The 18,787-nt window shown below is 38.4% G+C and overlaps 1 protein-coding gene across 38 annotated transcripts in view; it reads right to left on the bottom strand.

Annotated features, from left to right (window-relative positions):
* Positions 1-18,787, bottom strand: part of LOC108719750 (regulating synaptic membrane exocytosis protein 2) — a 358,076-nt gene that overhangs the window by 105,966 nt on the left and 233,323 nt on the right. For 20 of the 38 annotated variants that reach the window (XM_041567991.1, XM_041567969.1, XM_041567955.1 and 17 more), the window contains 7 exons: positions 15,861-15,991; positions 14,285-14,456; positions 12,926-13,079; positions 9,684-9,710; positions 6,373-6,441; positions 3,943-4,096; positions 988-1,104 (listed from right to left, as the gene is read on the bottom strand). In XM_041567991.1, coding sequence (XP_041423925.1) covers positions 988-1,104; positions 3,943-4,096; positions 6,373-6,441; positions 9,684-9,710; positions 12,926-13,079; positions 14,285-14,456; positions 15,861-15,991 — 824 coding nt within the window. The remainder of the gene's footprint in view (positions 1-987; positions 1,105-3,942; positions 4,097-6,372; positions 6,442-9,683; positions 9,711-12,925; positions 13,080-14,284; positions 14,457-15,860; positions 15,992-18,787) is intronic. The other 18 variants (XM_041567959.1, XM_041567962.1, XM_041567964.1 and 15 more) reach the window with 3 other exon arrangements.

Genomic DNA, 18,787 nt, shown 5'->3' with positions numbered 1-18,787 from the left:
TTTATTATTACAGAGAAAAAGCAAATCATTTTTAAAAATTTGGATAACAGGTATGGGACCGGGGGCTTTCCGGATAACAGATCTTTCCGTAATTTTGATCTTCATACCTTAAGTCTACTAGAAAATCATGTAAACGAGGGATGCAGCAAATCCAGGATTCGGTTCGGGATTCGGCCTTTTTCAGCAGGATTCAGTTTCGGGCGAATCCTTCTGCCTGGCCTAACCAAAAACGAATCGTAATTTTCATACACAAATTAAAATGGCATGACTTTTTGTCACAAAACAAGGAAGTATAAAAAATGTTTTCCCCTTCCTACCCCTAATTTGCATATGCAAATTAGGATTCGGTTCGGTATTCGGCTGAATCTCTTGCAAAGGATTCAAATCCAAAATAGTGGATTCGGTGCGTCCCTAATGTAAACATTAAATAAACCCAATAGGATGGTTCTGTTTCCAGAAAGAATTAATTATATCTTAGTTTGGAGGATGTACAAGGTACTGTTTTGTTATTACAGAGAAAAAAGGAAATAATTTAAAAAAATTTGGATTAATTGGATAAAATAGAGTCTATGGGAGACAGCCTTTCCGTAATTCGGATCTTTCGGGATAACGGGTTTCCGGATAATGGATCCCATACCTGTACTTGATTATAATGGAGTCTATGGGAGATGGCTTTCCGTAATTCAGAGCATTCTGGATAACGGGTTTTCGGATAACGGATCCTATGTCTGTACTTGTTTTGCAAAGGCTGCGCTGAATCACAAGAAATGTTGAGCACCAGAATGCTTGACATAAGTGCATGAAACACCCAAAGACTTTAGGTTCTCCCATGGACGAGCAAATACATACAATGCACCATAAATCTAATACATAAATATTCCATGCTATATCACTCCTTTGCTTTTTGGGGATATAAAATATATTTGTTGAGTCTCTATGAACTGCTCAGCCTCCCTATTCATCTGAAGAGCTGTTTGGTTTAGTTACCTGTCTCTGTCTGGGGAGTAGTGGTTATCTAATACTCGATGCCTTTCCACTCTGCTCATGGTATTGTATTGTGCAGGGCCAGATCTTGTCCCTCTCGGCCCCTGTTCCAAATTCCTACTGGAAGAAAGGAAAGCCTGTAAGTTAGAGGCCATTAGCTCCTACATAACACAATGTGTCTGACATGAACAGATTTATCCAGGAGAAGGAAAAACAGCTTTCATAGGGAGCTGCAGAAGCAGAAAAATTATGGAAGATTCAAAACGGATTTATAGAAATAAGCAATAAACCTTTGCAGGAGGTTCCGATATATCCACACAGCATGTTGCCAGTGAACACAGGGCATAGATCAAACTGAAACATGGAAATGTAAAGCCTACAGCGTCAATGCAATCGTCCCTTTATGCTGGTGCCATAGATTCTACACCAAAAAAAATTTAAATTATGATGTTAAAGGAGAACTAAACCCTAAAAATGAATGTGGCCAAAAATGCCATATTTTATATACTGATCTTATTGCACCAGCCTAAAGTTTCAGCTTGTCAATAGCAGCAATGATCCAGGACTTCAAACTTGTCACAGGGGGTCACCATCTTGGAAAGTGTCTGTGACACTCACATGCTCAGTGGGCTCTGATTGGCTGTTGAGAAGCTAAGCTTAGGGGTCGTCACTAATTATCCAGCAGAAAATGAGCTTCCCCTGTAATATAAGCTGATGCTATAGGGCTGATTATTAAATTCTGATGCTAATTGCACTGGTTTCTGTGCTGCCATGTAGTAATTATCTGTATTAATTACTAATCAGCCTTATATTGTGACAGTTCTATTCTATGTGTACTGTATATTGTGAGTGGGTCCCTAAGCTCAGTAAGTGACAGCAGCACAGAGCATGTGCAGTGAATCAGCAAATAAGAAGATGGGGAGCTACTGGGGCATCTTTGGAGACACAGATCTTTACTGCTAAAGGGCTGTGGTTGCCTTGGGCTGGTACAGAAGCACAAAACATAATGTACAACATTTCTAGCCTAATTCTTTAGTTAGGCTTTAGTTCTCCTTTAACATAGCCAGCACTTTCACAATTCCTACGCAGTATCTAAAAAAAACCTAGATTAAAAAATATCTTTAGTTTCCTTTTTCAGGTTGAAAGAAGAAAGTCATGAATATAGATTATCTGGGGATTAATGGAACACAATAATTAGGGTGGGCCTTATTTAGACAAAATGTAATGAGGCCTACAGTTTCTAAGAAAACACAGTTACATGCATGGAAAATAGACGCATACCTATAGGGTGTCTAGCTCTTAAAAACTTTGAATACAAAATGCAAGTTGTGAAATAATCGTGGACTTGAAGGACAAAACGCGTCAGGCCATGTCCTAATAAACATTAGTATGTTTTTACTTGCTGCTTTATTATTTTTTGGAGGAACTCACACTTTTGGTTTTGCTCCTATCAGAACAGATAGTCCCCTGGACTCTGTAAATGGAGTAGTTTGAAACCCAATGAATAAAAGGTGGCTTAGAGCACAACAGAATATTTTCATTTGGAGTTTCATATCAAACGTCTGATATATAAAGGAAAGCATTGGTAGCAAACGCAACCAGTTTGCTTCTTCTCATGCTCCTCAGTATTTTCAATTCATTGTACATACATTAGAGGACATTATTGACAGATAGTGGGGATTTTTTTTCCACATAAGATAACATAAAAACAAGAGCCTCCCTCTTTAGACTTGAGCAGGGTAGGGGGTTCTTCACAGTGAGGTTTTGGAATGCCCTGCCGGCTCAGGGGCTTTGGATGATTTCTTCAATAAATATAATCAGTAGCGTAACTACCACGGATGCACTTAATCCACTATTTTGGATTCGGTTGAACCCCCGAATCCTTCGTGAGAGATTCTGCCGAATACCGAACCGAATCCTAATTTGCATATGCAAATTAGGGGCGGGAAGGGGAAAACATTTTTTACTTCCTTGTTTTGTGACAAAAAGTCACGCGATTTCCTTTCCCGCCCTGAATTTGCATATGCAAATTAGGATGCGGTTTGGCCGGGCAGAAGGATTCGGCTGATTCAGATTCCTGCTGAAAAGGGCCGAATCCCGAATCCTGGATTTGGTGCATCCCTAGTAACTAGAGTGCGCTGGAACCCCCTGCAATAAAATCCCGGCACACTCCTATCCCCATGCTCACGCCCACGTCCTTCCCCGACCCAACCCACGTCCCATCCTGGTCCCGCCCCGACTTGCTTCCCCTTCCTTGCCGGTAAGAGAGGGGCTGGGGAGGAGGGGGTTTCTTATTATCTAAAGAGGAAGCAAACCCCACAGTCTGGGCTCCCCTTTTCCCCTGAGACTGCGGGGTCTACTTCCTCTATAGTTACATCACTAAATATAATATCCAAGGCTACATTGATGTGTAGAACTACAGTTAATTTAGTATAGCTAAGTGATGTGTATACATACATTTATGAACTGGTTATCATTTGGAGGTGTTGAACCTGATGCACTATTTTTTTTTAAGCCAAATGAACTATATAAGTTATATTAGTAATAAGTAATATTATGCCCATCACACGTAACCGTCCATTTGTAGTGGTAATATAAACTGCTAAACAAGCAACGCCAATTAACACAATATGTAGTCATTCCCTGTAACGTTACCTTGGTCCACCCTATAATCCCTTTATCTATTATTTAGTTTACGGTGTATATTATTAAATAGAATATGGGCAGCCAAGTGCAATTAGTCTCTTTTAATTTGTCCTTTACCATGACCTACCTATAAATTCCAAAAGCATTTTCATCCATTGGCATGATTATAATGAGAGACGCTCAATGATCAAAGCACTTTTCTCATTCTTTCTTTCACAGTGCCGATGGTAAAAGAGTTAACATTGCTGACTAAGCAATTTCAACCCCTACATTTTGAGTTATGGCTGGTAATGTGAAATGAACAGACAATACCTTTGAGGAGGAGGGACACTGGGAGACCACGACTTCGTTCTTCCTATGCTGTCTACATGCGGGGACCCAGTCCGGGAACAGTGATTGGACGACATTACTTGATCCGGAACAGATAACGTTGAACTTTGCAGGTCACGCCCATTATGCCGGAAATCTGTAAAATGACGATAGTCAATAAAGGACAGTTTTATTAAATAAAGCCATGATCTGGGCAATGTAACTTCAGATGAAATTGTTGTATAAGTTATCATGTGTCTGTCTAGAGAAAGTTATATTTTTGGTGTTGTACCATAAAGGAAATGATGGGAGCAACAGAAAGCAAGTCCTCCTTATTCATATTATTGATAAAGAAAACAAACACTCATTAAAATACAAGTGCAATTACAAGGTTATAGCCCACTAACCCTATACAGGTATGGGATCTGTTATCCAGAATGTTAGGGACCTGGGGCTTTCCGGATAATGGATATTTCCGTAATTTGCATCGTCATACCTTAAAGGAGAAGGAAAGCCCCAGGGCGCAAAACCCCTCCCCCCCTCCCCTGTGTTGCCCCCCTCCCTCCTCCCCCCTGGCCTACCTGTCCCCCTGGGCAAATGCCCCTAACTTGTTACTCACCCCTCTGCGCAGGTCCTGTCCACGGAGTTCACAGTCGCCATCTTCTCCCACGCGCGTCTTCTTCCTGCTCTGACCGGCGTCTTCTGGCGCATGCGCAGTAGGAACAGGTACCGGTACAGCTCTATTGCGCATGCGCCGAATGTCACGAAGTGAAATCGGAAAACTTCGTGACATTCGGCGCATGCGCAATAGAGCTGTACCGGTACCTGTTCCTACTGCGCATGCGCCAGAAGACGCCGGTCAGAGCAGGAAGAAGACGCGCGTGGGAGAAGATGGCGACTGTGAACTCCGTGGACAGAACCTGCGCAGAGGGGTGAGTAACAAGTTAGGGGCATTTGCCCAGGGGGACAGGTAGGCCAGGGGGGAGGAGGGAGGGGGGCAACACAGGGGAGGGGGGAGGGGTTTTGCGCCCTGGGGCTTTCCTTCTCCTTTAAGTCTACTAGAAAATCATGTAAACATTAAATAAACCCAATAGGCTGTATTTGCTTCCAATAAGGATTAATTATATCTTAGTTGGGATCAAATACAAGGTAATGTTTTATTACTGCAGAGGAAAAGGAAATAATTAAAAAAAAAATTGGATTATTTGGATAAAATGAAGTCTACGGTAGACTGTCTTTCTGAGCTTTCTGTACAACAGGTTTTCGGATAAGAAAACTGTACTGTAGGCCAGAGGGAACAAATTTACTCATGGATTCCCTTACCCTCTCCCCAGTGTTGCACCTCTACTGTGCACCCTATATATTGTGATTGTAATACAGGTATGGGATCCGTTATCCAGAAAGCTCAAATTACGGAAAGGCCGTCTCCCATAGACTCCATTATAATCAAATAATTCAAATTTTTTAAAATGATTTCCTTTTTCTCTGTAATAATAAAACAGTAGCTTGTACTTGATCCAAACTAAGATATAATTAATCCTTATTGGAAGCAAAACCAGCCATTTGGGTTTATTTAGGGGCAGATTTATCAAGGGTTGGATTTCGAAGTACAAAAAACTTCAAATTCGACCATCGAATTAAAAAACGTTGAATTCGAATTAGAAGTTGTTTCAACAAATTTGGCAATCCTACGATCGAATAAAAATCATCGAATGATTAAACCGTTCTAAACGAACGATTCGAACGATTTTTAGCGATCGATCGAAAGATTTCTATTCATAGTTACATAGTTAAATTGGGTTGAAAAAAGACAAAGTCCATCAAGTTCAACCCCTCCAAATGAAAACCCAGCATCCATACACACACCCCTCCCTAATTTTAATTAAATTCTATATACCCATACCTATACTAACTATAGAGCTTAGTATCACAATAGACTTTGATATTATGTCTGTCCAAAAAAAACTTAGAAAAGTGCTCTGGAAGGTCCCCATAGGCTAACATTGCACTTCGGTAGCTTTGATTTGGCGAAGTATGAAGTCAAACGTTTTTTTTTTTTAAAGAGACAGTACTTCGATTATCGAATGGTCGAATAGTCAAACGATTTTTACTTCGAATCGTTCGAATCAAAGTCGAATGGTCGAATATAGCCTATTCGATGGTCGAAGTACCTAAAAATTTACTTCGAAATTCGAACTTTTTGAAATTCAAACCATCACTTGAGCTTAGTAAATCTGCCCCTTAATGTTTACATGATTTTCTAGGTATGAAGATCCAAATAACAGAAAGATCTGAAATCCCAAGTATTCTGGATAAATGTCCCATACCTGTACCAGAAATGTTATCAGTATTTTCATTTTCGGCTACAGTCCCCCATGTTTAGCCTGGGACAGCTTCTACATAAAGAAAATAGAACTGACAGCAATGGTATACCTGACACAACCCCAACGCCATCATCACAGTCGTAGTCAGACACTTCGCTGTCGCTTATCCTCTTGGACCCTGGAAATCAGAAACAGTCGGTTGCACAACTTGCCATATTTACTAAATCCCCCTTGAGTCAAGTAGATCAAAGAGGCAAAAAGCAAAGGGTTACAAGACTAAGAGCTAGAGCTTCAGGGAATAGACAAGGGAAGGGGGATAAACTAGAAGAGATTAGTAGGGTCACCTTTCACGCCTGTTATTGCAAACTGCATTGAGTAGCTACACACTATGACACTGCAGGATTGTGTTGTGTGTGTTGTGTGTGCAGCATGTGCATTTGCACTCTTTGTATATTCACCTAGATATATGCACCGTTTTTTTCCCGCTAATTTATCAATAAGTTTTTCCGAAAATTTCCTGTGCAGGGGAAAAACTAAAAAAAAAATCAGATCATACAATTTTATTTGGATTCTCTGCCTGAAAACTAAGAATTTTTCGGATTTTTGTCAGAAAACCACTAAATCTTCAGATTATTGCAGGAAACCCAGCGCACATCAGGATTTCTTCAGGTCTTCTCCCATTGACTTATATAAAACCTTGCCAGGTCTGAGATGCCAGATTTTTGGATTCTGACTTTTTCCATCCCCAGGGTATAATAAATCCAGAAAATTTTCCACTAAAAATCCTGATTTTATAATAAAAAAAAAAGTTTTTGGCATTCAGACTTTAATAAATAACCCCCTTAGTGTTTTTTTATCATTTCAAGGGTGGTAAACTTTCCTTCCAGGCTCCTAAAGTGCAACTGGAAGGATGTGTAAAGTTGGCAACTAGGTCTAGTAAATCTTAACAACCAACAAGACACCTGCTTCTAAGGTAAATGCTTCATGCTAATAGATTTCTATGGATTACTTGATTAAGGAAAAAATGTACCCTCTCTCTGTTGGTAATGTCAATGACAAGAGGAGAAATAATGGATAAAAAAGGTATGGGATCCATTATCTGGAAACCCGCTATCCAGAAAGCTCCGAATTACAGAAAGACTGTCTCCCATAGACTGCATTTTATCCAAATACCGTAATCCAAACTTTTAAAACAATGTTCCCTTTTCTCTGTAATCATAATACAGCATTTTGTACTTAATCCAAATTAAGATATAATTAATCCTTATTGGAAGCAAAACCTGCCTATTGGGTTTATTTAATGTTTACACGATTTTCTAGTCGACTTAAAGGGATACTGTCATGGGGAAAAAAACGTTTTTTCAAAATGAATCAGTTAATAGTGCTGCTCCAGCAGAATTCTTCACTGAAATCCATTTCTCAAAAGAGCAAACAGATTTTTTTATATTCAATTTTGAAATCTGACATGGGGCTAGACATATTGTCAATTTCCCAGCTGCCCCAAGTCATGTGACTTGTGCTCTGATAAACTTCGATCACTCTTTACTGCTGTACTGCAAGTTGGAGTGATATCACCCCCTCCCTTCCCCCCAGCAGCCAAACAAAAGAACAATGGGAAGGTAACCAGATAGCAGCTCCCTAACACAAGATAACAGCTGCCTGGTAGATCTAAGAACAACACTCAATAGTAAAACCCATGTCCCACTGAGACACATTCAGTTACATTGAGAAGGAAAAACAGCAGCCTGCCAGAAAGCATTTCCCTCCTAAAGTGTAGGCACAAGTCACATGACCAGGGGCAGCTGGGAAGTTGACAAAATGTTTAGCCCCATGTCAGATTTCAAAATTGAATATAAAAAAATCTGTTTGCTCTTTTGAGAAATGGATTTCAGTGCAGAATTCTGCTGGAGCAGCACTATTAACTGATTCATTTTGTTTTTTTCCCATGACAGTATGCCTTTGAGGTATGAAGAGCCAAATTACAAAAAGATCCCTTATTTGGAAAAGCCCAGGTCCCAAGCATTTGGGATAACAGGTCCCATACCTGTACTTTAATTTCTACATGATTTTCTAGTAGACTTAAGGTACGGAGATAAAAAATTAAGGAACAATCGGTTATCTGAAAAACCTAGGTTCCTGAGCATTCTGGATAACAGGCACCATACTATTGTCTCCCTGTTTCTTATCTCTATGAGACATGGCCAGTAACAACTCTCCTTGGCAGGGTGAACTCCCTAGGTTTTTCATTGCCTACATAGGTTCCCCAGGAATTAAGCACCGTTCTGCTGGAACATTTGTGGATATAATCACTACTTAAACCCTAGAGCAATTATATTAATCTATAACGTTTGCATCTTTTGGCTTGATAAATATGGCCATGTATGTGTAACACCAATGCTCTGAATTTTAGTTCTATTAATAGCCTACTGAATTGTTCTAGTGAGAACAGCAGTGTGTTTAAAGTATTTCAACCTGATAACCGATCAATTCGACCTGTGGTTATTGTGGCTATTTATATAAACACATATACAAATATGGGCTAGTAAAGTCATTAGTTAAGCATTTGACAGTAATTACTAGGGGTCGTTCATAACTGCTTGTTAGATGGCTTCTTGGCATTCAAAGTTAAACCCCTTTCTTCCCTGGTTCCTGGGATATATTTACTCCTAAAAAATAAGGAAGGATTGACAGGTCTGGTAAGATCAATAGGCTGTTTGTAAACCGAACCCCATATGATTGGCCAACATCCACCCCAATTTACATAACGTGTGAACTGCCTATGCTTTTTTGTTGATGAGATTATTAATGTGATGTATTTTCTTCAAAGATCTTCTAGTAATGGAGGAGTATAACTAGTATAGGTAAATCTAAAAACAACTGGACTTGCTGAGTAATCAATGAAGACGTTTCACTACTCATCCGAGCAGCTTCTTCAGTTCAACTGACCGGTGTGGGAAATTCTCGGAATGAAAATCTTCATAGTCATAATGGAGGAGTAATGAAACAACAGGTTTTCTTCATTCCTACTACTACGCAGAGGGGTCAGTCAGCATTTCCTGATCTTCTGTTTGAAATCAAACATCTGATTGGCTACTTTGTGTTTCATGACCAGTTGCTAACTCTATGTCCGCTAGTACAATATCCCCAGTGTATTTGCAAGTGAACATTAGTATCATTTCCCCTTCCTGTTCATGTTCTCGATATACAGAAGCAGCGTTGATATTTCCTAATGTCTTTTGTATTAGATGCAATAATCTGTGTAGAGCAGGTAAGCAAGCAAGTTTAGCTATAGGGAATTAGGGTTTGTCACATAGAACATATGCACAAACTGTTGGAGGCCTTGACTTCATTCGTATAACACCAAATTGTGCATATGAAGACATGCATTATGGGTTTATTCCACATGCTGGATTTTTTTACCTGAATTATATGAATATGAGCCTTTATCTGAAAAAACAAATATTAATATGAAGTGATGTCATGGGGCAAAGATCGTGAAAAACAAACATGCAGGGTGGGCGATTAAACAATGAAAGTGGCATCATATAATTGCTTTGTTAATTCTGGTAAGTGGCCAGTGATGTACTAAAATATTTTATATATATATATATATATATATATATATATATATATATATATATATATATATATATATATATATATATATATATATACACACACACACACACAACAGTGCACCTACAATTGAACATAATTAAAGGAGAAGGAAAGGTTAAATCTAAGTAAGCCTTATCAGAAAGGTCCACCTAAATACACCAGTAAACCCTTAAAGTCCTCTGTCAAAAGAAACGCCACATTTCTTTCCTTCATTTGTGTACACATGGGCTTCTGTATCAGACTTCCTGCCTCAGCTTAAACCTCCTTGCCCTGGGTGTGAGCATGCTCAGTTTGCTCCTCTTCCCACCCCACCCCTTCTCTGCTGGGCAGGGATGGACTCAGGCAGGAAGTGATTTCACACCAAGCTAATATGGCAGCTGCTATCCTAAACAAACAGAGAGCTTCTAGAGCTTTTTACTCAGGTATGGTAAAACATTCTACAAAATAAATATAGCATTCTAGCTTGCACTAATGCAGCGAATCTATTGGCAATAAAATGCCTCTGTAGCTTTCCTTCTCCTTTAAGGATAGCAGAAATCCCCTTGGAGTTGCACAGCCTTTACAGAGACAAAAGGCCTGTGGCCTACATAGCCATGGAGGTCATCTATGACATGTAATATTTTTAAAATGTACTGAAGTGGGCTTCATGACATTTACAGGTATCTGATATATTACCAAGCTATCCATGATCGAGAAAGCTTTGAAATAGGGCAACTAAAAAATAAATCCATACTAATGGAAAAAAACAAGCCTTGTGGGTTAATATGTAAATGTTTTAGATTTAAGGAATGGTGCTGCAGATTACAGAAAGACTCCTTACCTGGAAAACCCCAGGTCCCAAAGATTTCAGGTTAACAGATCCCATATCAATAGCTCTAAAGTGTTTGCATGAATGTCTGCTTCAAAGGTAAATGACACTTCAAGGGTCCAAAAATGGGGAACATTCTGTAGTTCTTTTTGTTTTTAAACTTTTAAAACACATATTCTGCAATATAAGATATTAGGCAGACTCCTGACCCTGTTTGTAACTCTGTAGATTGGACTAGCTGTCTAAAAATATATTGGAGATAAATGTCTTTTTCATTAAATATTTTTTGCCTTTACATCCACTTTAAGGCTATTTATGTCCTAATAAATATTTTTTAACCTTAGAATTATTATTACTGTTGTTTTCATTTTGATGGCCTTCACATCCTAGCAGTTTTTGGATTATTAACAGATTCCATACTTGTATAATATATATTTGATGTGGCTTAAACTATTGTGAACACGTAAGATTATTACTCGTACTAGTTTAAAGAATCTGCATGCTGAAGACGCTCATGGGTATTGCCCTGAAGACCATTTTGCTTGGGTACGGTTTTACTATCTCTGCTAATCTTAAATAAAGTCTACCCATCGTCCCACTGTATGTATAAATGTCTTTCTTGGAAAGATACCTAAAATCCCTTCTGGTTTGTAAAATGTATTACACACAGCCCATTCAGGCCCTTTTCTGCAGAACCATCAACAGAGGAAAAATGCATTTATTGTAGAAACTAGCAGGCGTGTCATCGTAAAAAAACAGGGTGAGTTGATTTTTAGGTGCATCCCAGTACTTCACTGGCATCACTTCACGGAATAATAAAGCATCAAATCTGCTTATTTTCAGAAAATCACTGCCAAGTGATGAAAATGAAAGACAATTTCTGTACAAATATTTTACACCATCAATGATGCAGATTTGTAAAACAACCTAAATATTACAAATTGCGGATTTTCATTGAAAGTATCAAACCGAGCCAGAAGCACAAACCATGCATTCCTTATGTTTATCATGCAGAATGAGTAACTGTGTGATGCTTCTGAGACATGAAACAAATAGTATAACAAAGTATTTTACAGAGATATTGAAAAAAGTGTTATTTTTCTAAGGGTTCACCTAAAACATTCCAGGCAGTTCCAAATCAGAGACTTGGGGGGGGGCACATGGGTCATAACTGTTGCTTTTGAATCTGAGCTGAATGCTGAGGATATCAATTGCAAAATCACTGAACAGTTATGTACCATGTGGCCACCCTTACAGTCGCTGACTAACTCAGAGTTAGAGAGCTGCAAAGCACGAAGTTGGGTTCTGTTCTGTTAGACATCAGGTCACTCCAGCCTTTATACATTACATTTTTGGTTGACTAACTATAATAGATTAGCTGCAATAGTGCAAGCTAGAATGCTATATTTATTCTGTAGAATGTTTTACCATACCTGAGTAAAAAGCTCTAGAAACTCTCTGTTTGTTTAGAATAGGAGCTGCAGTATTAACATGGTGTGACATCACTTCCTGTCTGAGTCTCTCCCTGCTCTGGGCTCAGATTACAGTAGAGAAGGGAGGGGTGGGGGGAGAGGAGCAAACTGAGCATGCTCTTGCCCAGGGCAATGAGGTTTAAGCTGAAGGCAGGAAGTCTGATACAGAAGCGCATGTGTACACAATAGAAGGAAAGAAATGCAGTATTTCTTTTGACAGGGGACTCAGAGCAACATTACTTTGGGGGTTTACTGGTATATTTAGATGGACCTTTCTGATAAGGCTTTCTTAGTTTTAACCTTTCCTTCTCCTTTAAACAACCTTTTTGTAAAGCGACTGCACTGACTGGTCATAAAAGGTGCATTTTTTTATAATGTGTAGTGATGTGCGAATTTACTGCGAAATTTGTGAAACAGCAAAAGATTAGCAAACTCGAAAATTTTGACGCCGGCGTTAAAGTCAATGGTGGTCTGAATAGTTTTGATGTGCAACGGTTTTGACGCACGCTACTTTTCCGACGCCTGCGAATTTTCACAAATTTATTCTCCAGCTGTGAAACGCAAAAATTTGCAACAAATTCATGCCTGGTGAATTTATTCGCTCATCACTAATCATGTGATTGGCTATACTTGCAGAGGGTTGGTCACCGAGTTGTGATACTCTGCTCTGTTCACATGTATAGATGTCAAACAATGTATAATTCATGTAACTGAGAATACTGAGACCTGAGATTACAGTAATATCCCAACAAGCAGATACCTACTTTGCAACCTCCGGGTTGGACTCTCGCCATGCAGCTGCCTCCTTTGCATGAACGGGGACGGGTGTGGAAGTGGCAATGAAGACACATCGTGCGTCTGTAGCTTGTACCAATGTGGCTCATCATCTAATAGTGCAGTTTCTAATTCAATTAGAATCTGTAAAACGATAAAAAGAGAAAGCAGTGGACATTGAAGTGAAATATTGAGGCGTTAGTCAAGAAAACAAGGCAGGTAAAGAGCTCCTACTGCTGCGCTGTTTCAATGGTAGATGTAGTCAGAACCAGCAGAGCATAATAGAATAGCAAAGGAAACTGACAGCATTTACTTTTTACCAATCTTGAAAATCAATAAAAATCTTTAATGAATGTATATATTTTTTTTAGCATTTAGGTAACAACCCCTTTAATATGGGCCTTGCTTATCATTTTAACACAAGGCAGAAACTAGATGAACGATTAAAGGCTTAAAACTGAAATTAGCTCCAATCAAAGCCAACAATATGCACTTGGGAAAGGAGTAGGATCAGGGTAGCTCTTTAGTTATAATCCAGCAGCGGAGAATGAGTTTGACTTTTTCTCTATATCAGTGGTCCCCAACCAGTGGCTCCTGAGCAACATGTTTTGGTTGCATAAAAACTAGGGATGCACCGAATCCAGGATTCGGTTCGGGAATCGGCCAGTATTCGGCCTTTTTCAGCAGGATTCGGATTTGGCCGAATCCTTCTGTCCGGCCGAACCGAATTAGCATATGCAAATTAGGGGTGGGGAGGGAAATCGCGTGACTTTTTGTCACAAAACAAGGAAGTAAAAAATGTTTCCCCTTCCCACTCCTAATTTGCATATGCAAATTAGGGTCCGGATTCGGTTCGGTATTGGGCCGAATCTTTCACAAAGGATTCAGGGGTTAGGCCGAATCCAAAATAGTGGATTCGGTGCATCCCTAATAAAAAACAGATGAAATGCCAAACCTAGCCTCCTTTATACTGGCAGTCCAAATAGGGGCTACCAAATGGCCAATCACAGCCCTTGTTTGGCACCCCTAGAAAATTTTTTCATGCTTGTGTTGCTCCCCAACTCTTTTTTACAATTGGTTGTGGCTCATGGGTAAAAATGGTTGGGGAACTGTGCTCTATATTATTATAGAGGAGAAGAATTGAATTAAATTAGGGCAATGTTTTTTTGATCGTCATTGGAATATACATTAGGTTTTAGTACTATTGATCTGATAATTCTACATTTCTGTAGAGCTAGAGGCTGGTTCTTTACCAGACTGTAATATGGTCTATCAAGATGGTTTCACAGGGATAGGGAAAACAAGGTTTTCACAAACCAGACAAGAGTGCCTTAAAAATGAAACACTACCTCTCCCAAAAATTCACTCTCATCTTCTCGAACCCGAGCTTGATCCCAAAGTGTTATTTCCAACATTCTCTCTCGAAATTCCCTCCGATGAACTGGAGAATAAATGAATGTTTGGTTCCATTTGGGCTCTACGGTTTTCTTCACAGTCTTTGTTCTCCTTTTGTTCTTATCACTGGAGAAAGAAGTGAATTTACATTTGGTTTTAGTCACCTGACAAGTCTTTTCTCTATGGATACTTTAAAGTCCCTAAAGAGAGGATAGGAAACTCAAGAGAAACATAGAATATAAAACTTCAACTACAAAGAACATTTTACATTGTGATAATCTTGTGATACTCTGACTGGTATAATTTTTGGCGGTCAGTGTGTGAGTGGCAAGTGCACCCTATTCTTTAGTTGTGCCCATTGACACCAAAAACTATGTTGTGGATATTTCGAACTATAAAGGCAAAAGCTTACCATAAGGGCAACACGGGTGGACGTGCAGAGCCAATAGTTCAATATATACGCCATAAAAAAAGAGGTGGAAAGTTGAAGAAAAGGGATGTTTTGCAAACAAACCATAGTTTGGGAATTTCATCCATTTATTTAGACAGTCACAAGATTCTACAGTCTAAGGCAGTAAGATTTTAAAGAAAAGAGCGAAATGTATATTTATCTTATTATTTTCATTAAGCACCACAATAGGAACAAGAAGAGAAAGCTTAGCTGCCCTTAGGTGAAAGCTGACATTACTTATAAAACTTTACCTAATTCTTCCTTCAGTACCTCCTGCTTGTGGGACAAGCTCCACTTCCTGTTTAGCCAGGAAGTAGCACTAGGCAGCGAGACAAGTAGAAATGTTCTGATCTAAGATATGACAGAGGGCGAAAGGGGACACGTTTCCACCTCATAATAGACACAGAGCTGCCGTGGCCAAATAGGCCATTATAATGCACCATTTTGCAGGATTTCAATGTTTAATAGTATCACAGTGGCAAAAGGGTGACTTTTACAAAGTTTCCTTCTCACTTGCACTCCACATTGTGTTAATCTGACTCATTAGCAGAAAGACCTTTGGCCATGCCAGACTGTAGTATGAAAAGAGTGTACATATAGTCCTTAGAGCATCCGCACTCTGATACAAAAAAGTATATTTAACGCAGCGGGTGCACAGTCACATTAATACATAAAGACTGGCACATCCTATGTAAAATCTTAATTTTAGACACACTGAACCTCTCTCGCTACATTATATATATATATATATATATATATATATTTAAAAAAATGTATAATGACTGCTATAAAAAGTGCTTTTTTCTGGTGAGATGTTGGAACACATGCAACTACTTCAGATTCCAGTAATGTTTTGCGCATTTATATTACTTATCTTCTCTTAGCAAAAATGTAATGACCTTCCTCCCAGAGATATGCAACCTAATTAAAACTAGGCGATTCTTTCAGAATGCAGGCTTTAATTAGCAGGGATCCTGAAACATAGACATCTAAAGCAGCAAGACTAATGTACCATGCCCTTTGCAAAGACTGAGGCGGAATCACATTGCTTCTGACCATCACATTGCTTCTACCCATACCTTCGATCTGGAAGGAAGTAAATTTTTACATAAGGATTTCTCGGTCTCCCATCTTCCCGCGACGGCAGATCTTTTGCTCCTAACATAGTAACAATTAACTGGTGGCCAACCTTGTCATACCAGAGTTTAATCTGTAAAGCAGAAATAAAGACTGTCAACATGAAACATTTATGCTTAAATGCTGAATTATTCCATCTATAAATTAGCTGAATATAAGAAGTATTTCTCATTAGAGGGAACATTCATACATTCTACGTACAGTCTGGTGGATTTTTAGCAAATCACATGTTCGTGACAAACTATAATGAAAATAGAATTTCAACGTCTATGGAAGCCTTGACCAGGGACCAAAAAGATCACACAGAGGGCCACATTCAGTTTCAACGTACCCACTGTGCAACAGTTGCTTTTCAAATTCAGTACAGACCAGTCATAGATATTTGTATTATTATATTGGGTATAAATTTAATTGTATTAGAAAAACAAACTTCAAAGGAGAGGATCATCTCAAATTTTCCACTGTCATATTTTATGTACTTTTAATTAGATTCTGCTAGTACATGTACCCAGTGTTCATAATAGAACATATTTTAATTGTGCTGTACTGTTCTTATGCCTTTTTAATAAATACTGTCTTTGTTTCTGTTAATCCTGTTAAAGGCTTGACATTCCACAACAATGCATTTCTGATTTGAACACTGTAAAATGTATAACACTCTAGACAGCTAGATTCCCAGCCATAAGAGCTGTCAGAAAAAGGAAGGAGCCTAAACCATCTGATGTGTTCAGTTACTCTAAGTTACTGCTTTTATGTACAAGTATTTTAGTATTGCTCCTTCAATGTATGATTTATGTCATGAGAACTTAAAGGGCATGTAAAGTCTAAAATAGAATAAGGCTAGAAATGCTGTATTTTTTATATTAAATATAAACATAAACTTACTGCACCACAAGCCTAATCAAACAAATAATTTATGCAGGGGGTCACCATCTTGTAACTTTGTTAAACATCTTTGCAAGACTAAGACTGTGCACATGCTCAGTGTGGTCTGGGCTGCTTAGGGATCGTCATAAACAAAGCTGCTTGAGTTCTGCATGGCTGGGAAGTAAGGCGGGGGCTCCCCCTGCTGTTCATAAGTATGATTGTTTCCCTGCTCAGCAGTTAGGGATCATCTGACAATTCCTATCCACAGCAGTAAATGAAGGGAGAATTTCACTGCATACAGTCAGGTTTCTTATAAAAACGGTACACGTTTTTTTATTAAAGTATATTAGAGATAGGTTTCTTTTTCATTAAAGAAAGTAAAAAAGGGATTTTATTTTTTTGCCTTTACATGCCCTTTAATAAGCAGGAGAAAATTTTCATAGTCAATTAATTATAACAAGAAATTGTTGTTTTATAAGCAACTTTTCAATATACATTAGTTAAATATTATTGGCGTATAAAGTTATTTGTGAATAAATACTAATTGTATTTCAAAGCAATTTTGTCCTTTGGGTTCACAATTTCTTTAAATGAAACAAAAAGTGCACAACTATAATATGCAGTGTGTTCAACCTAAAAAAATACACTTTTCATTCAATATAAAAATATTATGAATGAGCCACTAAAAAAGTGTATACAGTGCACTGTGTGTTTCTAAATCACTAGTGACCTTTTCTGTTGACCTAATCTTTTAGGTTTAAAGGGGTCGTTCATTCACCTTCAAATTAAATTTTAGTATGATGTAGAGAGGGATATTCTGAGACAATTTACAATTGGTTTTCATTTTGAATTATTTGTGGTTGTTATTTAGCTTAATATTCAGCAGCTCTTTCGTTTGCAGTTTTGGCAGTCTGATTGCTAGGGTCTAAATGACCCTACCAACCATGCACTGATTTGAATATGAACAGGAGAGAAGCTGAATAGAAAGATGAGTGATAAAAAGAAGCACTAACTATACATGTCTAGCCTTACAGATCATTTGTTTTTAGATGGGGTCAGTGACCCCCATTTGAAAACTGGAAAGAGACAGAAGAATATGGAGAATAATTCAAAAACTATAAAAAATAAATAATGAAGACCAATTGAAAAGTTACTTATAATTAGCCATTCTATAACATACTAAAAGTTAACTTAAAGGTGAACCACCCCTTGAAGCATTTCTACCAGTTGATAAACTGGTTTCCATTAGTTGACTTTTTTTTTAAGTTTTTGTAACTTACAAAGGACCAAACCAAAAGCAGAAGTGCACAGTACAAAAGAAACATACACAAGGTGAGACGCAGATTCCTTTCAGCTGATAAACACAGCTCCCATTTTGTTAATATTTCTGCATATATGGCCATTAAAATCTATTTTATACCTTCCTTACAGCCAGGGTACTATGATTGCATGGGCTTTTTCCAGGTTCTTTGGTTTCCTCCTCCACTCCTAAAACATACAGGTATACAGGTTAACTGGCCCCTGATAAAATTGACCCTAGCGTGTGCGATAGTGACCTTAGATTGTAAGCTCCACTGGGGCAGGGGCTAATGTGAATGGTGTAAAGTCTCTATAAAGCGCTATGGAATATGTCACAACTATACAAATAAAGACTAATATCAATATGACTGGCACTAGGCGGGGCATATAAAGTAATATACATTGGATATTATTAACAGGAGCATTCTCCAAAAAAAATAAAAATAAGGTATTTTGGATCACTGGAGTAATTTCCAAATCTGCTGCTTTCATACTTATTATTCTCTGTCCGGTGACAGGGAAGAGAATAAAAAAAAGTAAAATAAGCAAAACACCAAAATCTTCGGCAGGGACAAGTATTAGAGCTGCTAATTAAAACTTATATCAGTATAATTAGATAATACTGAGTGGGAGATGCAAGATATTGTGTTAATTAAATTTTGTACAACGTTCTTTTTAAGGCATGGAGACATCTCGGCACTTA

Source organism: Xenopus laevis, chromosome 6S (genome assembly GCF_017654675.1).
Source record: "Xenopus laevis strain J_2021 chromosome 6S, Xenopus_laevis_v10.1, whole genome shotgun sequence".
NCBI lineage: Eukaryota > Metazoa > Chordata > Amphibia > Anura > Pipidae > Xenopus > Xenopus laevis.
This window is presented reverse-complemented; position numbering and strand designations above follow the sequence as displayed.